General features: G+C 35.4%; 2 protein-coding genes across 3 annotated transcripts in view; one reads left to right on the top strand and one right to left on the bottom strand.

The window, feature by feature from the left end:
- The window catches only part of LOC112514290 (DExH-box ATP-dependent RNA helicase DExH14), a 37,554-nt gene extending 19,044 nt beyond the window's left edge, over window positions 1–18,510 (top strand). For both annotated transcript variants that reach the window (XM_025120655.1, XM_025120656.1), the window contains 26 exons: window positions 79–303; window positions 377–478; window positions 569–649; window positions 750–830; window positions 2,998–3,201; window positions 3,291–3,407; window positions 3,495–3,617; window positions 3,986–4,075; window positions 4,926–5,051; window positions 5,232–5,294; window positions 9,509–9,597; window positions 10,147–10,237; window positions 11,154–11,303; window positions 11,395–11,586; window positions 11,770–11,835; window positions 12,241–12,396; window positions 12,475–12,618; window positions 14,000–14,067; window positions 14,141–14,306; window positions 14,487–14,549; window positions 14,883–14,978; window positions 15,096–15,263; window positions 16,070–16,237; window positions 16,384–16,530; window positions 17,236–17,367; window positions 18,211–18,510. In XM_025120655.1, coding sequence (XP_024976423.1) covers window positions 79–303; window positions 377–478; window positions 569–649; window positions 750–830; window positions 2,998–3,201; window positions 3,291–3,407; window positions 3,495–3,617; window positions 3,986–4,075; window positions 4,926–5,051; window positions 5,232–5,294; window positions 9,509–9,597; window positions 10,147–10,237; window positions 11,154–11,303; window positions 11,395–11,586; window positions 11,770–11,835; window positions 12,241–12,396; window positions 12,475–12,618; window positions 14,000–14,067; window positions 14,141–14,306; window positions 14,487–14,549; window positions 14,883–14,978; window positions 15,096–15,263; window positions 16,070–16,237; window positions 16,384–16,530; window positions 17,236–17,367; window positions 18,211–18,291 — 3,189 coding nt within the window. In that variant the 3' untranslated portion in view covers window positions 18,292–18,510. The remainder of the gene's footprint in view (window positions 1–78; window positions 304–376; window positions 479–568; window positions 650–749; window positions 831–2,997; window positions 3,202–3,290; window positions 3,408–3,494; window positions 3,618–3,985; window positions 4,076–4,925; window positions 5,052–5,231; window positions 5,295–9,508; window positions 9,598–10,146; window positions 10,238–11,153; window positions 11,304–11,394; window positions 11,587–11,769; window positions 11,836–12,240; window positions 12,397–12,474; window positions 12,619–13,999; window positions 14,068–14,140; window positions 14,307–14,486; window positions 14,550–14,882; window positions 14,979–15,095; window positions 15,264–16,069; window positions 16,238–16,383; window positions 16,531–17,235; window positions 17,368–18,210) is intronic.
- A 1,427-nt stretch (window positions 18,511–19,937) lies between these two features.
- Window positions 19,938–25,024, bottom strand: part of LOC112514309 (transmembrane protein adipocyte-associated 1 homolog) — an 11,055-nt gene continuing 5,968 nt past the window's right edge. The window contains exons 2-6 of the mRNA XM_025120697.1: window positions 23,287–23,478; window positions 21,634–21,793; window positions 21,434–21,536; window positions 20,985–21,066; window positions 19,938–20,291 (exon numbers count right to left, since the gene is read on the bottom strand). Coding sequence (XP_024976465.1) covers window positions 20,214–20,291; window positions 20,985–21,066; window positions 21,434–21,536; window positions 21,634–21,793; window positions 23,287–23,478 — 615 coding nt within the window. The 3' untranslated portion in view covers window positions 19,938–20,213. The remainder of the gene's footprint in view (window positions 20,292–20,984; window positions 21,067–21,433; window positions 21,537–21,633; window positions 21,794–23,286; window positions 23,479–25,024) is intronic.

Genomic DNA, 25,024 nt, shown 5'->3' on the forward strand with positions numbered 1-25,024 from the left:
TCAAGAACCGTACTGAGCTATTAAATCAATGTGATTTGTCTTTATCTAACAATAATGTAGTAATCATGTTATTGGCAGATATACATATCGCGAGGGTCTATTGATGCATTTTCCTTGATTTCTGATGCGTCATACATTAGTGCAAGCTTGGCTCGTATTATGAGGGCTCTTTTTGAAATTTGTTTGCGTAGAGGATGGTGTGAGATGACTTCCTTCATGTTGGAGTATTGCAAGGCTGTGGATCGTCAAATATGGCCCCACCAGCATCCACTCAGACAATTTGACAGGGATATATCATCAGAAGTTTGTCTATCCCGCTCTATGTTGCTATGTTGCTTATGCTTCAATTCTGTTATTTATTATGGTTTTGTTTCAGATAGTTCGGAAGCTAGAAGAACGAGGGACTGACTTGGATCATCTTCAAGAGATGCAGGAGAAGGAGATTGGAGCTATGATCCGTTATGCACCTGGAGGAAGGGTACTTCTATTCTCATAATTGGTGTTCTGCACTTTTTTTGCCCAATGTTTTATTTGCTTAAGATTTTTTTGGCTGCATTTCAATTTGAAGGTGGTGAAGCAATATTTAGGATTTTTCCCATCAATCCTGTTGTCTGCTACAATAAGTCCCATCACCAGAACTGTTCTAAAGGTAACTTTTTTGGTTAACACTCCAAGTCTTAACAGCCTGGTATGGAGTCCGATACTGCTATGGAATTTGTAAATATTGATTATCCAAACCCATATTTCAGGTAGATCTGGTTATCACTCCAGACTTTGTGTGGAAAGATCGCTGGCATGGTGCTGCACAACGTTGGTGGATTCTTGTTGAGGTTCTGTCTCGCATCTTCTTTTGTTTGCTTGAGATAGCTAATTCATATTGCATCTGGCTATTTTCTTCTGAACCGAAAAAATGGAAGGAACAACTTTCTTGCAAATGCTTCTGCATATTTGTAATACTTCAGTTCAACATATGAAATATTAATTCATATCTTGTATTCCCTCTAACAGGAATAACACTAAAAAGATAAGACTGGTGAAGTAGATTGGAATTATTGAGATCTGTATGAACATTCAAATCATTAATTCATACTTGTAACCAGAAAAAATTTAGGCACCAATATAAAACTAAATAATACATCACTAGAGGCAACTATATGGATTATTAGAAAATCTTGCAAATTGCAAAGAACAAGAGTCAACAAATAAATCAAGTTTAGGTGTAAATTAGTATTAGTAGATTGAAAGCGGAGTGTTAGTAGTCGGTATTAATATGGTCTTTAGTTTGCTTGGTCTTTCAGTCCGTACAACCATAATTTGATCTTATTAGGGTTCCAGCGCATATAAGTCATGTATTTTTCAAGGTCCTAGGATGCATGTTTTTCAAAATCGTCTGACGCGAACGGCACCTGAGGCGGCACAAAACTGCTTCTGAGGCACCGCTTTTCACTTCATATTTGAAACGTACGCCTTATATAGTCGAGGCGGTGCATGAGGAGGTGAGGTGGTGGGGGGCCATTGAGGCAAACGTCTGCAATTTAAACAGCTGGATGCCTGAATCTCTTTTTAATATTATTTTATTTTGAGACCTCTTATCTTTATCAGCTGAATCTTTGTATTTAATATTTTCCAATCTGCCACGTGTCACTATAACAGTCCCAGTCCCACCCCACTTCGTTGATATATTAATATGTTCTTTCTTTATCACTCATCTGCGTATCATGAGGTGTGGCTTGTGAGCATATTAATATCAGCATATATATATATAGGGTCAGGTTCAAGAGAAAGCCGCAAAAAATGAAAAATTGTGGAACACCCTGGTAACTGTTCATTTGGACGGTATGCACATGTGCATATAAGTAATTTGTATGCAATTTTTCTGGTATGCACACGTGCATAAAAACCAAAAAACAGCTTCAGTTACTTGTATGCACATGTGCATACCATCCAGATGAATTGTTAAGAAGGTGTTCTTTAGTTTTTCATTTTTTGGGGGTTTTCCCCTGAATCTCCCTCTCTATATATATATTATCAGCAGATCAAGATATTTTCTTCTTTGTTACTGTATCTAATTTCATCATTGAAAAAAGTGTATTTAAATTCTTTTAGTAATTTAGTCTGTTATATATATATATATATATATAATATTCTTAAGTACTCAAGTGTGTATAGTATAAGGTTGCAGTGGAATGAATATTGGTATATATTGTGTATGATGCTTATATACATGGTATATATATATATCAAATATTTTTGCCTCGAGGCTTATGCCTCGCCTCATCAAGGGAAAACGCCTTGAGTCCTGATTCCGCCTTTCAAAACCTTGCTAAGATGATGTAATATGTTCAATTATTTGATGTTGCATCATGTCTTAATGTAGAACACCTTTACTATTTCTGGATGGAAATTGATTTGTTGTGTCAAAGAACAGAAATCAACCATTTTAGATTAGTTAATGTGCCAAGAAGGAATTTTTTTTGGTCTACCGGTTTATGAACTTAGGAGATTATATGTCAATCTCCCATTTAGACATATTTCATAAGGAATGATTTTTTATTATCTCACAAAGGTATTGCCTCTTGATGAGTTGTTCGAGACCGAGGAATCTAGAGATTTCCTATTATTTGTGGTCATGCTTTCTGTCCTATTTTGCTATATGTTCACATTTCCTGTCATCATCTGTCGGTTTTTAAGTACATAATCCTGAGGCGTAATGCCAACCAAGTAGCAATCCCTTATGGAGAAGGCCCTAGCTTCTGAAATGGATCTCTCTCTCTCTCTCTCTTGTAATTGATTTGCTATGGTTATAATTTTCCCTCTATACAACTAATTTTGGAAAATGGTTTGTGCTGTCAATTCCTTGGTATTCAGTATTGACTTGTTTCTTTATGTTGCCTGTTTTATGTCCACTACACCTTTTTTCTGGATCCAGTCTTAAATTTTAATGGTAATGCCTTGAATGAGGTTAGTGTTTAGCCTCTCATGAATAAATTCATGCAGGATTCAGAGAATGATCATATCTACCACTCGGAGCTTTTTACATTGACCAAGCGAGCAGCAAAAGGGGAACCACAGAAGCTTTCTTTCACTGTGCCAATATTTGAACCACATCCTCCTCAATACTACATTCGTGCTGTTTCTGATTCTTGGTTGCAGGCTGAGGCTTTCTATACAATATCTTTTAAGAACCTTGCCTTGCCAGAGGTCTCCTTCCTAACTTAACATTCAGAAACGTTTGTGATCGTCAATTTTTGTTCGATAGTTGAATTTGTTGTTCCATCTTTTTTATTCAGAGCCACACAACACACACTGAACTTCTAGATCTGAAGCCACTTCCTGTGACTGCACTTGGTAACAAGGCATACGAAGCATTGTACAAGTTTTCACACTTTAATCCTATTCAAACTCAGGTATGATTTCCTAGATTGTGGACTTCAGCCATCATGTTATCACCAATTATGCTGTATGCTACTAATGTTTTTAATGGTACTTGGCAGGCTTTTCATGTTTTATATCACACACAGAACAACATTCTCTTAGGAGCTCCAACTGGAAGTGGGAAAACTATATCTGCAGAGCTCGCTATGCTTCATTTATTCAATACATCCCCTGATATGAAGGTACAACTTTCATTTCTGCAATCAAGGAAATCACTCATCATAGGCCTTGAATTCACCTTCTAGGTTGTAACTTTGCAAGCAGCTCTTTGACATCAAGGCATGGGTTATATGTTTAATGCTCATTTTTAGACCACAAAAATTCATTTATTTGTGTTCATAATATTTGAACTGTGAACCAAGTCAAATGCTGCAATTATCGGATGGAGGCACTAACCTCTAGGAAAGACTAGATGTAAAAGTAAACTTAATACGTAAAAACTGAATATATGCATGAAGCTGGGTTTTATCTAGAGATCAGTATTCTGTGTGCAGTGGCTCACATATGTTAAAAAATTGAAGTTCTCATTGTGACACACTCAACTTTTCAGGTTATCTACATAGCACCTTTAAAGGCCATCGTTCGAGAAAGAATGAATGATTGGAAGAATGGCCTTGTCTCTAAACTTGGAAAGAAGATGGTAAGTATACTTTCGAACTGTCACCTGCCTTCCTGGATTCCCTTTCATGATCTCATTCTCTTCTTTACTATATGCATGAAACTTATACCGAGCAAAAAGACGTACTAAGCTCATAGACTCTCACTGCCTACCTACACCCTTCCTTTTAAAGCAACACTGTATCGTCCTTCAACATATTGGCAAGTTCATATAGCAGTTTCCATCTAGTTATGATGCCCACCCTCCTGAAGTTCTATCAAGTTTCTCAATGAAGCTATAGATTCTCTCAAAATTGACTAGTCTAATCATGTGGAAGTTGCCACAGCATAAATTGAGAAAAAGTGCAACTGTACTTACCTAACACATGCATTAGCACACTTTAGTGCCAATGGATGGGTACTGGTCTCAAAGGCACAACCCATACTAACTCCTAACTTTTTGTTAATCGAGTTCTCTCTAGTAAAGAAGTGGACTTTCTTTTGGTGTATCCTGTGCATGAATAGACGTGTCCAGTCTCCCCCCATACTTTGGCAGTGATAGCAGGCATGTGATCAGAAGTGATGGTGATAGGGATGGAGAGTAGCGTGTTTGGAGTGGGAGGGGATAAACTACTAGTAATGAGAGAGGGAGCAGAATCTGGTTACAAGTAAAAAGATTTAAATGGAGCATATTATGGGTTTGTTGGGTTTGAAAGCCATTTTTATACCGATGTTTCATGCTTTGTGTTTGTTTTGTGTATGCTAAAATTGGTTTGATGAGCTTTTTACTGCTTTTGTTTATTATATTGGCTGGATATTCGTCTATCACGGGCATAAAATACATTTATCACCTGTCAAACTTGAATTGATATGTCCACATGCTGTCCTATTAGGTTGAAATGACTGGTGATTACACGCCAGATATGATGGCTCTGATGTCAGCAGATATCATAATATCTACTCCTGAAAAGTGGGATGGTATTAGTCGCAATTGGCACAGTCGAAGCTATGTCACGAAGGTTCTTATCTTACCATCTGTTTAGGAATTATCATACAGAGTTGCACAACAATAATTACATATTATTACTTAATCAAAATAAAACAAGTATGAAATATCATTATTGTTATCATCCAAGGCATTGCATAGTATATCATTCTTTGACGATGTATTTGTGCAAAATATACAATTTTGTTGGCAGGTTGGTCTTATGATTTTGGATGAGATTCACCTACTTGGTGCTGATCGTGGACCTATACTGGAGGTACAAATGTACTAGCTTGCATTAGTTAGCCTTTGAACAACATTCATTTTGCATAAAAAAATATTGCAATTGGTCTCTCAGATAGAGGTGGTCATGGTTTTAGCACCTTGACTGAATGCCAAAGCAAATGAAAAATAAGGGGTTCTGTTTCGCAATTTGTAACGTGACAATCAGCTTGCCTTGATTGTATTCTTCTTTCCAACGTCTACATTGTATGACGTTAATTCCAAGAAATAGTATAGCTGAAACATAATCTGGCATCTTCGCAAACATCCCTCTGACCTGTCCACCTGGCACTCCTCACTTTAGAATGGGAACTAGTATTAGTTGTGCGCAAATAATGTATAAGGAGTGTGTGCATTATGCTTTATATTATTTGTTAAGTAGTATTCGTCCCTTATGTTTGCTGTATATTGTTCCAGTTTTTTTTCTATTTCTATATAGGCTTAACCTTTTCCTTTGGGGAATTCAGCTTATAAGATGTATCATCCTTATACTGAAACATATACTATCTTGTTTAATAGAAATGGTAAGTGTGGAACCATATCAAAAGCATAGCAAGTTTCTGTGATCGGCCATCTCATGGTTTGGTTTTAAGTTGGCATTACAACCAAACTGGAGTCCTCTGTTTAGTCATGATTTGCCGAGTGGGATATTTTTTTAGAAGGGTGTCCCCGGCTATGCCTGGACTAATCCGGGCAAAATTGTGACTGCAAGAAATCAGCCCTGATAAACTCAGTTCCCACAATTGTTGTGTACGCCTGGGGCCGATGGAATATTCCACCACATCCCCCATGTCCTCAACTACTGCTCCACAACCCTTGTGGTTTTGCTGAGGGGGATATGCTGGGTGCTATTTTGGTTATACACACACATAAGTGTGTGTATGTATAGACAATCATCTTTTACATTTTGTTGAAAAAAATACCAGAAGGCACCAAAGATCGTCGACCTAGTGGTATCCGGCGTAGTTTTAAAAGGCGGAACTGGGCCTTGAGGCGTTTTCCCATGACGAGGCGAGGCATAAGCCTCGAGGCATCCCGAGGCAGATATATATATATATATATATATAATACTACACAAATACATATACCTTACACAAATAATATGTATACCAATCTTTATTCCACAGCCACGTTATACACATAAAACATATGTATATATATATATATATATCTTATATACACACAGAGAGACTAGGGTTCTTGACAAAAATATACACATAACGCTAAATTACTAAAAGAATAATCTATATACACTTTTTTCAACGACGAAATATAGATATAGTAAGTTAGTAACAAAGAAAAATATATTGATCTATTAATAATATATATGTGTGTGTGTATGCCAAATATTAATATGCTCACAGCTCATGAGTTATAAAGAAGAAAAATATCAACAAAGTGGGAGTGGGAAGTGGGATTGTAAAAGTGACACATGGAAGACTTGAAGGGACTTTTTTAGAGACAATACAAAGATTCAGCTGATAAAGATAAGATGTGTCAAAACAAATAATAAGAAGAAGAACCAGGGCATCCAGCTGTTAAAGTGGAGGCATACGCCTCAATGGTACTCACCACCTCACAGCCTCATGCACCGCCTTGACTATACAAAGGCGTACTATTCAAACAGAGAGTGAAAGGCGGCGCCTTGCCTCAAGGCGCGCCTCCAGGCACTCGCCAGACGATTTTGGAAGCCATTATCTGGTAACTCAACCTTTTCAAAGGTCAAGAGTTCCAACCTCACCGAAGGTGAGGAGTGTGCATGAGTTTCATTTGCCGTATATAAATATTATATACTTCAAAAACAAAAGGCTGCTAAAAATTTGGGTTTAACATGACATGCATCCTTTTAGTTGTTTGGCAACAGAAGATTAATAATGGGTAAAATAATTTCCTTGAAGGTCATCGTTGATGAAATCTTATTGTGAGGATTTTCATTGTAACTAGTCACATCCTTCCGGTTATTTCTCTGAATCATCCATTGTTTATATAGATGCTTGTAGCTTACTTTGAATAAGACAGCTTGTGATATACTCTCTACGTCCAAATATAAAAGATGTATATTTTCTCCGAAATTGACTGTGTAGTATGTAGGTATATGATCTGGAATATTAAGGATGGGGGATAGCATGTGCTAACTGTTCAGTTTCATTGGTAGAGCTTATAGTTTTGGATGGATTCCTTTGTTCGGAGATGTTATCTTATATCTTATATGCTTTCGATGCTGGTATATGGCTGGCACACTTGTATATACACTTACTCTAATACCCACTAGTTAACAGCCAGTCAACTACTTATTATCACCACAACTTGATACGAGTTTATGCAGGGGGTATTATGTATGATTGGTACCTTTATAATAATTATGACATATGAAGAATTCATCTTGCCTATAGATGTATACGTAGTATTGCTTGCCCTAGTATTGGAAATCTTTCCCCTAGTAAGATAACATAGTATTGTGAATGTAAGAGAACATAGTATTGCCCTAGTAATAGATGTACACGTAGTGTTGTGAAGAAAACATGTGAATATACATACAGGATACAAGGGTGGTGATATTTGTGTGAGCAGAGTAGAATGGTACTTGTGGGAGGGGAGAAAAAGACACAAATGGTATCAAGGGGTAGGGCTGCTGGGTGAACTATGGAGCTTATGTGGGTTGCTTTGCTTCTGCAGATTCCTCTTATGTGCTTGCTCAAAATTTTGTTTCTTAGTTACTTGCCCATATGTGCATATGCATGATCTACAAATCTGCTACACCACTTAAAGTTTAGTCAAGATTGATGTGAAGTATTTGAAGTATTATTAATTTTATCATTTTATTTTCTAATAAATGAACCTGATTCTTTCGTCTTAGTATATCTTAAAATTTTGAGTCCTTTCAAAAAGTTTAGGAACCTATGATTTCTTCACTGTTATGTACATACTTTGCTAACTTACGATTTATGGATATGGAAATACGCAATTATGTAAGTCATAGACCATCCCATGGTAATCTTGCCAACACAATCACTTTACATGTTTAGTTTTGAAATTGGTAGTGTGTATGCTATTTGTAAGGGATTCCAACTTTTTGTAAGCACCAACATATTGTTCTGGCATATTGTGCTCTACTTGGCACACCCTTGACAACTGTCATCGACATCCTGACTATTTGGATTTATTTATCATCTTTGACATGAAGGGTGCTTATAACTTGTGGACAGGGTGTGCACAGACCCACCCTGAAAAACTCAAGAAGTTTTTGAAAAATGTCATATGCTTCCCATTCCAATGTGGCTGTAACAGTTGGTTTTGTGCTTTATTAGCAAAATCTCCTGGTTTGCAATTTTATATGTTTAAATTAATTCAAAATGTAATTGATAAAATATTTTTATTATCAGAAAATAAAATTATTTTAACAAAAATCATGGATATATAATCACTATAGATGTACTTTTGATCATTTTATAATAAAAATTATTTGAGTTATAGACGGTTCTAGAAAATAAAAGCTCGTTAGGGTCATTGTTGAATTAGTAAAGGTCAGTGTTCCGCTCTTACATGTATTTTTGATACAATCATTTTTACCAATATAATATGGTTGGGTGTTCGTATACTATTTATACTTATGTATTTTAATAATTGTTGGTACATTAACGGAGCTATGATTTAAGCAATGGTGAGCCTAATGTAATTATAATTATACAGACATAAGTATAAACATAATACAAATACCGATAAGATGATTGCATAAAAAATACATTTATACATGTAAGAGAGGAACATTGACCTTTACAAATTCAACAATGAGCCTGACGAGTTTTTATTTTCTGAAACAGTCTATAACTCATATATTTTATATAAATAGATCAAAAGTATATTTATAGTGATTATATGCCCGGATTTTTGTTAAAATAGTTTTACTTTTTAAAACTATAGATATTTTATAGTTATTATATTTTAGATACCAAATGTGTTTTAGTTATTATGGATTTTGAGTTATTTAAATATATAAAATTGCAATTAGGAGATTTTGTTAGTAAAGCACAAAACTTACTGTTACCGACACGTTGAAATGGGAAGCGTATGAATTTTATCATAACTTTTTTGGCTTTTCTGTGTGCTGTGCACACCCTGATCCAATAGTAGCTCCGTCCCTGATGTCATGTACACTGCAGATATGCTCTTTTGAGATTAATGCTTTACTATTCTCGACTTGGTAACCAGGTCATCGTCTCAAGGATGAGATACATATCATCACAAACGGAGCGGCCTGTTCGGTTTGTTGGCTTGTCAACAGCATTAGCAAATGCCCAGTGAGTTATTTTGTGTATGAACATCTCAAATGAACTTTGAGGCTTTTCTCATGTTCCATTAACTAGAAACATTGATGCATCAAGTTTGCTATGAATCTGTGATGTGTAAGCAACAATTTATATAAGTGTGTGGGATGGGGATGGTATTTGCATATTAGTTTCTTGTTTCACGAGTGTTGCAAAAAGAATTCACAATGTATATGTTGTTCTCTACTTTCCTAAATGTTACTAGAACCATCCATGACAGTTCTCCATCAAATCAACTATACCATATTGGCCAAAAAGGTTTATTTACTACTACCATTGATTGGGAAGTATGTCCTACTCAAGCATGTGTTATGTTATGCGGTATCTAACCTTATGCAGAATGAATTCCAAACCTTATGTTTTTTCTGTATAAAGAATAGAAACCTTATGTTTCATGTTTCTCTGTTCGGTTCTTTGTTTGTATACCATGGTACTGCTATCTTTTTTAACAATGGTATGTGTTATATGATTTTTTTTCCCTGTAGTGTTTGATATTATTCCAATTTTGTGATGTCTGTTTAGGAATCTGGCTGACTGGTTGGGTGTTGAGGAAATTGGTCTGTTCAATTTCAAGCCAAGTGTAAGGCCTGTGCCTCTTGAAGTTCATATACAGGCAAGTGATAATTCTGTTCCAGCTATAACTTTGTTTCACCTGTTGCTTACAAATATGCATATTTGGAAGTCTGAAATACACAAGATATTTTCAGCTAATTAAAAAAATCAAGCGTTTCTCACATGTGTGGATGTATATGGGTTCAATACATTTGAGCTTCAATTGAAGTGACTTTCTCCAAGTTGAAGTGATTTTTTACAGTAGACCTTCTTCCATGAGGAAATATGAGGAAGTTTTGAATACTTTATGAGGTTGCAATTAGTATGTTACAGCTTCAAAGGAAATGGGCAAGCTTAATTAGTATGTCAGAACTCCTTTTCATGCTTTAGATCTTCTGCACCTTCTGCATTATAATATGTACTTTTGAAAATTGACAATTATCTTGTAAACCGCCATACCAAAGGTTCAAGATTAAAAGAATCTCCTATATTAGGAAGGGATATTTTGTGTAAGATGTTTTTCATTTACATTTGTCCACATGCCATTTGTTATATTAAGAGTGTCTTATGCTTTATACTTTACACTTCATGAAATTGTACAACTTGTGTAAGAACTTAATCATCCTTTCTGTTTCTAAAATTTTAGATTGTATTCTTACAAAAATAAATTGTATAATTTAAGATTTGAGCACCACGAGAGATAATGCTCTCTACACATGCTTATTAAAAGTGTTGTATGAGATCAGCCATCCACCCTACAATCCCTGATGCTAGCCGTCTAACTATGAAGACTCATGCTGGCATCTGTTTGAACATCTATGTTTTTCTTATGTTAACATTTTCTAGATATGTAACTGGCTGATTAGCTGTTCTTTGCAACTCTTTTCTACGGTCAATGATGAGGACAAAGTGAATCCTATATTTTTCTTATCAGTAGTGAGAAAGTTTTCTATATTCTGTGTCTCTTCAATTTATAGGGTTATCCAGGGAAGTTCTACTGTCCAAGAATGAATAGCATGAATAAGCCCACCTATGCTGCCATATGCACTCACTCACCTACCAAACCGGTTCTAATTTTTGTTTCATCTCGTCGGCAGACGAGGCTTACTGCATTAGACCTCATTCAGGTACGTCAATTGATTTTTATAGAAGTGACAGAGCCTCTAAACACTATTTACTTTGCTAGGCATTATATTTTTGCTCTTTTGCAACGTGAAGTTTGCAGCTTCAGATGAACATCCAATACAGTTTCTGGCCATGCCAGAGGAAGCACTACAGATGATTCTTTCTCAGGTCACTGATCAGAATCTGAGGCACACACTACAATTTGGTATCGGGTTACACCATGCAGGATTGAATGACAAAGATAGATCACTGGTTGAGGAACTATTTGCAAACAACAAGATTCAGGCAATGATTAAATTACCTTTGATTATTGTTATTTTTGGACAAATTCACCTTAATTATTTAGCTAACCAGAAATTAAGCATGCATTGAGTTAAGCTTTATGGCATGCTTTTTTTTGTTATTCATCGATACCTATCTTTGGAAGACCTTATTTCATGTACATCTTATGGATGATTACTGTTTCAGATATTGGTTTGCACAAGTACATTAGCTTGGGGGGTAAACCTTCCGGCTCATCTCGTTATAATAAAGGTTAGTCAAATTATGTATGTCATATTCATCAATATAGAGGAGTCTTGTAGCTTTTAATTTTCTACAGACAAACCTGAAATAATTTAGTGAGAAAATTGTTGCATTCGCTTGAAAGATCTTATTATAAGTTTATCATTTTATCTATATTTGGTGTGGTCTTTCCTTCAAAAAATATCTTCTCGCAATGATGCTCGTAATAGTTACCCTTGTAAACATAAGATCATTGCCCGTTGCAACTGTTTAGAATTAGTGTCAATCCAGCACATCATTCATTGTTCGTAGGGTGGAGGATCCAGCAACATAAACAAATTATCCCTGCTAAATTAGGCTGAAGAGCCATGCATAATCTTTAGACTCGTTGATTTGATTGGTTATTGATATTGGGCTTGTATCATGTGCGTTCAGGGAACAGAGTATTTTGATGGAAAAGCAAAGCGTTATATTGATTTCCCTATCACCGACATCTTGCAAATGATGGGCCGAGCAGGTCGTCCACAGTATGATCAACATGGGAAAGCCGTAATTCTTGTGCATGAACCCAAAAAAAGCTTCTATAAAAAGGTCAAATAGATGCAAATGAAGAATCACATACATAGTGTACAATGTCGTAATTACTGATGTGCTAGTCTTTTTTTGCAGTTTCTTTATGAACCATTTCCGGTTGAAAGCAGCCTTAGAGACCAGCTTCATGATCACATCAATGCTGAGATAGTTTCTGGAACAATTTCTCACAAGCAGGACGCAGTACATTATTTAACCTGGACGTATCTGTTCCGAAGGCTGGTAAGATTTATTTAATGCCAATGCGTAAGGATAATGTATTCTGTTGCCATAAGTGCACTGTATTTTTACTTGATAGCTACTTACTGGTGCTGATATATTTAAATCATGAACATTTGGAGGATTCTGATATTTTGGTTATTTGACTAGTGTGGACATTTGTGAGATACATAGGAGAGTTTTAACTGATGATGAAACATATCTAATTCCGTTCTTGATATATATGTTTCTACCAAATTTGGGCAACCTTCAATGAGGTAATACCAACAGATGGTGTAAAGGAAACCTCAATTTATAATCAGTAAGATGTTGAAGATGATTGCAATTCAAAGTTTACACTATGCTCCCTTCTGGTGTTGGTAACTGGCGGTGCCTCCTTTTTTAGTATAAAAACCCTTTAAATATACAATAGTTATATTTTTTTCTGATGACCCGAGAAACCACGCCTAAGGGGATGAACTTTTGCCGGCCACATAACCCTTGTACTTCACCGGGTAGTACTCATGTGCAGGATTCAATCTTGAGGCCTTTAGGTTATTGTGAGCAAGTTTCACCCACTTGAGGACGCCAGTTGGGCGCAAATTTAATATCCTCACGCATGGCTTTCTGTTTTGTATGTGATAGGTAGATTTATGTAAGATCTTTGAAATGACTTACAAGTGTTATGATTTCATGAGCGTGTAAACATTCTACAAAGAAGTTAGAAATTTCTATATATTGTCTTGTAGTTTGAGGACAATGTTAAGTATTAGTCCAAGATTCCATTGTATTTTCTGCAATTGATTCATTTGTAGAAAGTGTATAGAAAGGAAAACAACATTTTTTTTTCTTTATCTTATGTATTGAAATGTCAAAGGGGAAGAGACCATATTTAAGCTTGAAACTAACTAATAGTCACTAATATTGTTGAAAGAGATGAGAATGTAAAAATAGCTTTGATCACTGTCCTCATGTACACAAATCCGTTGAACAGAGGAAGAAAACACATGGGGAAAATTAGGCATGTTGTGTTTATCCTACAAGAGTCGTTTGGATATCACACCTTATCATATCAATAAGTGGACATGGCATAAAATTGCAACACCTTACGTGTCTGTCACAAGATCATTCTTAATAAATCATATAATTTTGATATGATCAAGAAATAGGATGGGTGTGGAATCAAGTTAACGCCTTTAGCTATGAAATAACATGTTTCATAGCTATCCTAGTATGTTGGCGTTGTTGACTGAATTTTAATATTTGCTGATAATAGTTGATGAATTTCTAGAATCCTGCTACACTACTCTGGTATTCACATGCTCAGTTCGTTACGGCAGAACCATTATTTTCATCGCTGTTAACCACTGGAATTTCTTTTCTGACATTGTTACACATGTTGTAGATGGTTAATCCGGCTTATTATGGATTGGAGGATTGTGATCCTGAAAGTCTAAGTTCTTACTTATCCAGGTATAGCATCTCTTCATGAAATTGGAGCATCACCTACTTAAATTTAGCACTAAATGAGCAATTTACCTTGCAGCCTAGTACAGAACACATTTGAAGATTTGGAAGATGGTGGATGCATCAAGATTAACGAAGAAAATGTGGAGCCTTTAATGTTAGGCTCAATAGCATCACAATATTATCTGAAGTACCTGACAATTTCCATGTTCGCTTCAAATATAGGGCCAGATACCACTCTTGAAGTAAGTTAAAAAGTTATTTGACCAGGGGTTTCCATCTGTTTTTTTGTCCAACCCTTTTAACAACATGATAGAACCACTAAAGTTTTATCATTTTAGCTGTTGCACGCAACCATCTTTATGTTCATTCTGCTAATGTCATTGGCTAGGGGTGATTCTTATATTATATCATCTTCCATTCAGGTCTTCCTTAATGTATTGTCTGCTGCTTCTGAATACAACGAACTTCCTGTCCGTCATAATGAGGTAATTCTATTCAAACGGTAATTTTCAATTTGTTTAGGGGACAACAAAGAACCTCTCAGTTTCCAAGGTTCTTGCTTAGCTAAAGAAATCGGAAATTGGAGAGCCGTAAACAAACTCTCTGAGGAGATTATTCATCTATGACAGTAGAAGTGGCTACAAGTTTGACCTTAAAAGACTTTGATATTTACTTGAATTATGTTGGCAAATAATGACATGGTTTGGGAAAGTGGCCGTCTGTTACTTGCTACATTCTATTATGTGTATCACAATCTAGGATCTCTTATACTTGCAAATCTTTTTGGGTTTTATCTCACCTGCTTTTTTCTGTTGTAGGAAAATTATAATGAAGCGTTGTCTGCTAAAGTTCCATATGCAGTTGACAAGAATCGACTTGATGATCCACATGTTAAAGCAAATTTGCTTTTTCAGGTCAGCATGATCTTGGATGCTTTGCTTGAATATAACGAGTGAAAATTTACTTCTTTCTTTTGATCATTTTCTTCTGAAACTTATCATGCCATTGCCACATATCAAAATATTGTACAGGCACATTTTTCTCAAGTAGAACTGCCAATCAGCGACTATTACACAGACTTAAAGTCAGTGTTGGATCAGAGTATACGTATTATTCAAGCCATGATAGACATATGTGCAAATAGTGGGTGGCTCTCGAGCTCCGTTACTTGTATGCATCTTCTGCAGATGGTCATGCAGGTATGCCTCGCCATTAGGCTCCTATCTTCCCTTTGCTTATTCTTTTTATGCCGTTTGTCTGAAATATTCTTAATACACAATTGATATTTGCAAGAGAGCTACAATAAATTGTGGCCATCTGTTACTGTGGGGAAGGGTCCTTCACAACCCACAAATTATTCATAAGATATATATAATGGTTTAAATTTCCTTAGCAGAGTCACCTTGCAAATGTAAATGCTATTTATTTCAAGCTTAAAATTTAGAGGCGGATCCACAAAATTCTGCAAACAAAATAATTAGCACGATATAAAATAAAACGAAATTTGATTATAAAAAGTACGGTTTTATTAAAAATGGCAAATAAGTGGTTTTTCGAAACATATAAGTGAGTTTTCTTTTCTTCTCTGCTGCTGTTACGAGAACTTTAAAGGAGAGCTGAAGGGATTTGAACTTGCAACCTATAATGTCACATGCAATTACACTATCAGTAGGCTGTAGCCACTTTTTGTTAACTTAGCGGAGCACACAACTTAAAGCGGGCGCACCTTTGAGACCCCTAAAATTTTTCCCACTGTGTCGGCACGATAGAGGGGGTGCATGTGCACCCTCTTTGGCCTTCTTTAAATCCACCTCTGTTGAAATTTCACCTTGGTAGTCCTTGATACTGCTCTTACTAAGGGCATGGGAAGAGTTCCTTTTTGGGACCTCCGTTAACAGTCTCCAATTGTAGACCTAATAAACTTGTTGAGCAGGAAAGGTGTTCTTACTGCAACTCTAATCGACTTCTGTAACGGTTTTTGTTATATTTGTGTGATTGAAATCAGGGTATGTGGTTTGAGAGGGATTCTCCCCTATTGATGCTGCCATGCATGACTCAAGACCTTGTCAGTTTATTGCAAAAAGGAGGAATTTCGAACATACAACAACTATTAGATCTCCCGAAGTCGACTATGCAGTCTAGATTTGGAAATAGCGCTCCTAGACTACAGCAGGTAGGAAAACAAAGCTATTTGAGAGTATATTATCTGATTTAATGCATATCATATGTTTATGGTATACCTTATGTTTGTGTGCTTGCTTGTTATTCTCTCTTGTTACCATTGACCAATTCTCTAGTTCTGGTTTTTCATCTTTTTAGGATCTACAGCATTTTCCACGTATTCAAGTCAAGCTCAAAGTTCAAGGAAGGGATGTTGGCAGCGACAACAATCCCAGTCTCAACATTCGGTTGGAGAAATCCAACCGCAGAAAAACATCAAGAGCTTTTACCCCACGTTTCCCGAAGGTATAAAATCCATCGTATGGTAGTTTTGATCAGAGAGTTGGGTTTCTGTGAGAAATGCCTGTTTTCGTGAGAATTGTGAGAAATGTAAACCTTCTCACAGTATAATTTAAACTTACCATGAAACCTGTGAATATGACTTTATATTGTGTGAAACCATCTGGAGGTTACCTCCTTCATAGTAACATTTCAATGCACATTTCAGGTCCATGTGAAAGGTTACCACCTTCACAAAGTATAACGTAATATTCACACAATATAAGAGCATCTCCAATAGATTCTCCAAAATGGAGATTTTGGGGATTTTGGCTAGTTTTTTCCTCCAAAACTCTCTCCAAAAATGATTAGTTAGGAGGGAGATCTGGTTTTTTTATTATTATTCCCACCAATGAGAATCCTTGAATTTTAATCTTTAGGAAAGAGAGATCATATTCTATTAATTGTATTGAATATTTTAATAATATAATTAACAATTGATGTTGAAATCTCCCAATGGAGAAACTGTTGGAGTTGAATGTAATTTATTTTGGAGATTTTACTTTTGATTCTCCATTTTGAAGAATTTTTGGAGAGCAGATGGAAATGCTCTAAGAGTACCTAAACGATTTCTCACAAAAATGAAATTTTCTCACATGATCCCAAGTCTTCGATCACATAGTTTAAAATTCACTTGGTATTATCACCCGTCCTTAACCTTCTTTTTTTCAGTTAAAAGATGAAGCATGGTGGTTAGTTCTCGGCAACACTTCCACCTCCGAATTACATGCTCTTAAAAGAGTTTCCTTCACGGATCGTCTAGTTACCCGCATGAAGTTACCACATACCACAACTAGTTTACAGGTAACTTACCTTCCTTCAATTTTGCACTTATTTAAGATCCTAGTATTCCTCAAAATCCTTTTTTGGATCTTCTCTTTTCATGTTCCTTCTTTAGTCACTAGATATGTTTCGGAAGTTCTTTTGGTGGTTTGGGTTTTCGCGTTTTCTCTATATGTCGCAAACACTTGATATAAATGGTGAAAGTTTCCGTTAACCCTTGCCTATAATCGATCAATTCATGGGCCGGCTTCTGCCAGCCTTGAATGGCAGCTTTGTAATACAGTAAAACGAGTTCAACTGTTACATGAACAACATGCTGTTTGGTTGGTTTCCATTAAGTCGTGTATGGATAACGTTGTCTCTGTGAATTAATCTGTCTGTATAGATTAGAAAGGTTTTTGTTTGGAAGGGGTTTTTTCATGGATGGAAAGAGCGTGTTTTTTAAATAAGAGGAGGCAAGTTTGGAAAAAACTTGGCTTCCTGAGTAAGCCACTTTCTATATCATTAAGCCACTATCAAACAGCTACTTATAGCTGGCCGAGTAAGCTGTGAGTCCATTAAACTCATTAAGCTGCGAACAAGTAGGGAAACACTGAAAAATGAAATTGCTCATGTTCTGCAAGCAACACCATTCTTTTCTGCAAATCTTTCTGTTCTTTGCTCGTATCCCGGGGGTCTTCACAAAAACAGTCGCTTGTATTCATCTCATCATCCCTCAGACCCTACTTTCGAGTGGGATATGTTGGGTTTGTTTCTTCTAATCTTGCCCATAGTTAACAAAGATTATAGCATGTATGAAATGGTTTATTTTCTTGATTTGCTTACTATGTCTTGAATTTGTATTTCTTCTCTTTTTCTTGCTAGGGAATGAAGCTGCTTCTCGTTTCAGATTGTTATCTCGGATTTGATCAAGAATACTCGATTGAAGAAATTATGGAGCCTTAGTTTAGCAACGGTAAATATGCTGTAGTAATTCGTTAATCACAGGAATCGGAATCCGTAGTCGGGTAGTAAAATATAGACGTGCCGAAAGGCCAAAACCGTTTTTATTCATATATATTTAAATCAGTGGATAGATTATCTTTCAAGTGTTGTGCACAAAAAATAAAACTCATTTGAGGTCATTTAGCTATGTAAGCTTAAATGAATTTTCAATTAAATTTATGACTTTCTGGTCTGTTGATGAAAAGTAGCTGTATATCTAAATATCCCGTTACGTTCTCAGAAGTGTTTTATGCGAATTCAGAGGCAAGAACCGCAATCGTATAATATTATAGAGTTTTACATTTAAATCAAACTAGCTTAACATAATTAGCCAATATGAAAATCACTTTGTGGGAAGTTGGAACCAACTTCTAATCTCAATCTTTATATATTAGAAAACAATCGAGATATTTCAAGATACTTGCCATGGTAAGAAAGAAGGGGGGAACAGGCATACTTGGAGAGCGTAGTACAACGGAGAGTTGTATTCTGCGTTCGGGAAGGATGAATCGCTTCCGAAAAGGAATCTATTGATTCTCTTCCAATTGGTTGGACAGTAGGTGCGATGATTTACTTCATGGATGAGGTCTCTAGTTCGGATGACCCAGTTGCACCAGGGAAAAGAATAGAAGAAACATCTAACTCCTTCATGCATGCTCCACTTGACTTGGAGGGATATAGCTCATTACTTATCTATATTATATTATAAAACATTTGACAAAAACTCTTAAATACCATTTTTTATGTGCGAAGTACTGTTTATTCATGAATATTACTTAAAATTCAAGATTACAAGTAAATTATGTGTAAATACAACTTATAAAGCTCCTTGTTTGAATTTGTGTAACTAAACTCTAGATAAACATAATCAAATACAGGATAAACATCTCATTTTAAATATAAAAAATCTAAAATATAATTAGAATAATCATTGAGTTTTAACAGAATACTTAACTATTATCTTTATAAATGATTATATTATTAAACCCAAATTAAATTAATTTAAATTAAATTATAATAAAATATCATGAATTAAAGAAATTACATAAAACAATAAATTTTAAATAGTTAATTTACTACTAATATCCATATATATTTTTTCAAAATTATATGATATTTTAAATTTTATATTTTATTCAAAAATAAAAACATTATTGCTTTCTCAAAACCACATAAAACCGTACTAAATCGACATAAATAAATAAAAAAACAAGACATTGAAATCGAGATATATCTCGATGCATTACACGATTACCTTTATAGTGAAAAATAATATAGCTTATTTATTATGATTGATGCTTTATATTTAGAAATGATTAAAGTATTTATAAAACCAAATACTTGTTAGGCTAGACTGACCGGTTAAGATTTGTTTCTGTGCTGTCAACATCAAAAAATTTGCATTATACCAAGAATTTTTAGATACAGTTGCACCTTCTAAAATAAAACGATTGTACCTTTCACAAATCTATTTTTTTTACCTTACCACGGAGGAACAATACGGTGGCACGTGCCACCTAACCTAACCACCCCTCTAGGTCCATCTTTGTATCAAGACCAAGAATATATAGACACAATACCTGGTCAATAGCATTACCATCCAAATTGTTACCAAGTTTTTACTAGTATTGATGACAAAAGGCATTTTAAACATTAAGCCAATAGTATTTAGATGTCTGAATGATATCACAAAAGCAAAAAACTACAATAACCATGCAGTCTATGTGCTATCTACATTTTCGTAGAACGGAAAGAAAAAAGACAGCAACCGCCTCATCCGTCTTACTAGATCTATCGACCATGTTACATATCTCTATCTTATTTACAAACTTCTTCCATCAAATCTCACCTCCAAAGCTACGCACGCATAGCAGGTGATTCGCTTATTCCCAGTCTGAATCGAAAAATCCAGCATCTCGCATCTCCGAGTAATAAGCATTGTCTAAAAGCAAATCTTCCTCCTGAAAACACAATAAATGGTGGTCAAAACTAAAAATGTCTTTTTTAATCCATGTTTTGGCAACCATAAGTTAACTTATTTTTTCAACTTACTGAACAAAACCTCGTTCTCAATAAGCTCCAGGGGCTTTTATCCACTTTTTTTCTAATTAAACCCTTCCAATTGATTTTAAAATATATCCTTTTACGTCATTTTACATTTTCATCTAATTTATGAGTTATTTTTCACCAAACATGAGTAGCTTATTTTTTGAGCTTGGTGAAAAAAAAAACTTCGTTTTTAATAAGCTCTGGATCCTTTTTATCCACTTTTTTTCTAATTAAACCCTTCTAATTGATTTTTCAATATGTCCTTGAAGGTTATTTTACATTTTCATCTAGCTTATCAGCTATTTTTCACCAAACATGACTAGCTTATTTTTTGAACTTAGTGCAAAAACTCTGTTTTCAATAAGCTCCGGGTCCTTTTATCCAAAAAATTTCTAATTATACCCTTAAAATTAATTTTTCAATGTCCTTTTAAGTCATTTTACATTGTCCTCTAGCTTATCAACTACTTTTTACCAAACATGATTGGCTTATTAGCCAACAATAGTTTTCATTTTCAGCCAGCAACTATTTTATCAGCTAGCTTGCGAAACATAACCTTCGACAAAAAGAAACCTTCAAATATAAAGAAAGGCAGGGATGATTACCTGGAAAAAATCTGCCAGGAAAGTTACATATAGAAAGGGAAGGTAGAGAGTGTGGTAGCAGATGCCTACGAAACTATACAACCTGCAAATACAAAACAGAATATCGAGGTCAAAACTGGATATTAGGTAATCACTTTTGTAAAATGGAACGAAGCTTGGGCAGCATATGTTTGGTGATATATTTGAGGGAAACTAGAAAGAAAAAGAATATCGGTGATTTGTGCATGTTTCTATTTTAGTTTGTCTTAGAATAAGTGTCCACTTTCAAAATTGTGTTGGCTTTCCAATTTTCTACCGAAATTCATTACTTCCTCTATTATTATGGGTAAAATTGTCATTTAGTTAATTAAAAATTGTAATAACTACCCATTTCTAAAACTGTGCAACTTTTTCATTGTGGACGTTTATTTTGGGACAGAGAGTATTTCAGGAAGTACTGTTTTTCTTACCAAAGTCCAAAGCTGACGCCACTTGCAGCCAGCGCACAAGCGAACAACGCCACTCCATTAACCACAAACATGATCATGACATAATTATAGAATGCCGGTCTGGCTGCATCAGCAGAAGACGGTGATGGAGTTAACAGATGAAAAGGTCAGTTAAGAAAAAATAATAATAAAAAAACAATTGTTTGAAATATTTCACTCACGGGGTAACTTATCTCTCCACTTTGAGTAATGCACAAACAATATATATCCATAAGTGCATGTCAGCAACAGATCATCGAATATCCACATGCCCCATTTTCCACTATGGGTAGTTATGCCATCCATGAAAAGCGGCACATGAAAACCAAACACAAAAATTGCCTGATAGCAGAAAACGTAAATGAAAGTGAACTATCAATAACTTTGCAGTAAAGAATATATACAGTTCCTTCGATCTTCATGACCACAATGGATCTGTGATAAGATTTTTCATTTACAGTAAATACAGTAGGATTTATGGTTATATAAACTGTTGAAAAGGTTCTTAGACTGAAAATGGGTTGATTGAACTTGCAAATTCACTCGTTGAATAGAAAAAGTGAAAAACTAAAGTGGATCCATTTGGATGGTACTAACAAATACATGTGCTAACTCCAATTTCTTGCTCAATAAACCAATCAATGCCCCCTAAAAAGTACACTACTAGATGACCAGATATGGTTGTTAAAAATTACAGGAACTAGTACGTTACCGAACTCATTATAAGCTAGCAAATAGATAAATACAATCCCAGCAGCCAACTTCTGTTATAAATCTGATATGTTCACAATTTAATGTGTCAAAAGAAAGCTGCGGTCAGCCTTTGTTGTAAGAAGTAGTTGACCAAATAAGAAGTATCGACTAAAGCTAAATAAGAAGTATTGACACTAAAGTTAAATAAGAAGTATCGACTGTCTGAACTCCCAACATTATCCTTGTTATAAGTTACGAAGGACTAATGAACGTTGCTATGAAGGAAAATGGATGTAGAAAGATAGTCCATATAGCCAAATGTGGTGAGTACTCCTGCTTAAGTCAAGCAATTTGTGGCTTGGTAATTGCTGGATGGAACAGTGCTATTCATAGCTTATAAAATCACCCTCGCTTCACAAAGTTTATCTACTCCCTCCGTACCAAAATAAGTGTCGCATATTTCTATTTTAGTTTGTCTCAAAAAAGTGTCACTTCCGAAAGTAACTGCATACTTACCAATTCTACCCTATATTATGAAATAGATTGCATCCTTCGTTATCAACAGTAAAATTGTCATTTAGTTCATTAAGAGGTGTAATAATTACAAATTTCAAAGACACTGCCTTTTGCATTGTGGACATTTTATTTTGAGACGGAAAGAGTATAATGGCAAAAGCTGAGAAAGGAAAACTGAAAAACTAGATACCAAAGCCATCTGGTGAGACATCAAGGGAGGGAACAAGGCATCTACAGGTCATACTCATATCTATGGAAAGTATTCTAAGATCTAAAAAGGAATATCAACCTGAAAGCCACTGGTAATCCTTCGGCAAAATCCTCTTACTAAAGTCAAAGTAGCATGAGATCAGACTCTTCCCTGGTGCCCTCAAGGAAGCAATAGTAATTTTCATCACGTAGTTAAATCATGATGATGCTAATAAGTTTGTTAAACAATCAGGTGCATGAGACATGCATCTTTTTTACATAAAAGTACTTGTTTTCATCATAAGAAAAGAAAAAGTATCATACATGCCAAATAACTGGATATTTGATGCTTTTGCCGTTATCTACAATCGAACATAACCATGCAGGCACAAGCTGTATTTTTACGACTATAACAGGCAAAACAGGGAAGGTATTACCTTGAGAAGTATATCAGCACCAACAATCAGCCCTGAAACCATGAAAGTATGAGCTAAAGTTTCCAACCCACTTGCATAATTTTCCTGGAGCAAGAAGGCTACCAAGCTGATCTCTAGACATAGTGTTCCAGATTCTGTCAGCAATGACAATAAATTCCAAGATACCTCCTTCCCAGGAATGCACTGCCATGCCTGTATAACCACAAATCCGAGAGTCAATAGCAATTAAAGCAGAGCTGGAAACTTCTTGAAGACCAGAAATAGGCATGCAACTTTTAACTTTGTATCATCCAAATGTATATGCTTTGAAAAAAGTTTGAGATATATATTGTTGTTAATGCATATGAATATATATGCACAGTAGTAGGAACTCTGCATCAGCTGCATACCTAACCAAACTGGAACCTAGAGTTCGAAAATAAGGGAACCAAAATGAACCGGTTTGGTCCCAAACCAAACCATGAACCAGTTCGCTTATTGTTGGGTTGGCAATAGCCATGAGACTACTTGAAAAGTGTCCACCATTCATAGTCAAACCATGGACCATATGTCAATACAAGACAATTTGAATGTGAAAATATCAGGTAACGACACAAGACAAGTTAAAAGTCAAAAGTTACCGCATTCATATTCAACCATGAATCAAGTGTCAACAACGGAAAACCCAACACTTGAATAAAGTTAAACCATTCATAGTAAAACACCCAAACCTAACACTTCACTGAAAAACTTAGCTCATGTTCACTGTTCTAATGAACCTGTTATTTGAATAAAAACCACATAAATGTTCAATTGCTATAGTGAAATGCATAAATTGCTAACTGCTATATGACGTGCAAACAACGGAAAAACAAAAAGTTATGATCCAGCTTTTATGCTTCTACAGTGAAGTGCTAATATTCAAGCACGTAGAACTAGTTTTTTTTTCCTAATTAAAAAATAATAATAGAAAATGAAAGATTAAGTGTATAATAATAAATCAATAAATACAATGATTTTGCAACTACAAATGAAATTCGAGACACAAGATTCTCAGTTTTGGGGACTTTGAGATTCCACAACTAGCAATCAACACTCAGCTCAATAGCAGAAGATTGGAGAAACTGCCATATTGGAGTGGTTGGTGATGAGTTAATGAAAAAAGCAAGAGATATACCAAAAGATTATGAAGCTTGGAAGGAGAAATCAAGAAAAAGTGAAAGAAATCAAGGTTCAATCGGAAGAGAAAGCTTCCCCAACCTAAGAGGCTAAGTTACCGTCCCATCGAATTGAGACTTAACATAAAAACCTAGACAACGGGAATGAATGAAGTGATGCCATTTGACCAAAAAAATATAAACCAGTTCGGTTCATTCAAACCATTTTTTGCACACATCCCTTTATTTCATGGTTTGTAATTAAGGTCGATCGATAGAGTTCAAACAGGTAAAAATTGCAAACATTGGGTACTAAAATGGCATCGGCCTCACAATTTGACATTGAGGGTGTAACACCCTAGTTTCTTATTAAATAAATCTCTTTAGTTCAGCCTTAAATACACATATTTATACATAAACAAGTGCTCCAGCAGCTGCTACATTTAGAAAGCAAGCTAGTGATGAGTTGTTAAAGCTAGAAGTGTGTTGGCAAGTCTAGTAAGCATTACTAAGCAAGCTAGTGATGAGTTGTTAAGGCTAGAAGTGTATGAGTTGGCAAGACTATTGATTACAAGACAAGTCTAGGAAGCATGACAAGGAGT

Source organism: Cynara cardunculus (assembly GCF_001531365.2).
Source record: "Cynara cardunculus var. scolymus isolate 2C chromosome LG 6, CcrdV1, whole genome shotgun sequence".
NCBI classification, from domain to species: Eukaryota; Viridiplantae; Streptophyta; class Magnoliopsida; order Asterales; family Asteraceae; genus Cynara; species Cynara cardunculus.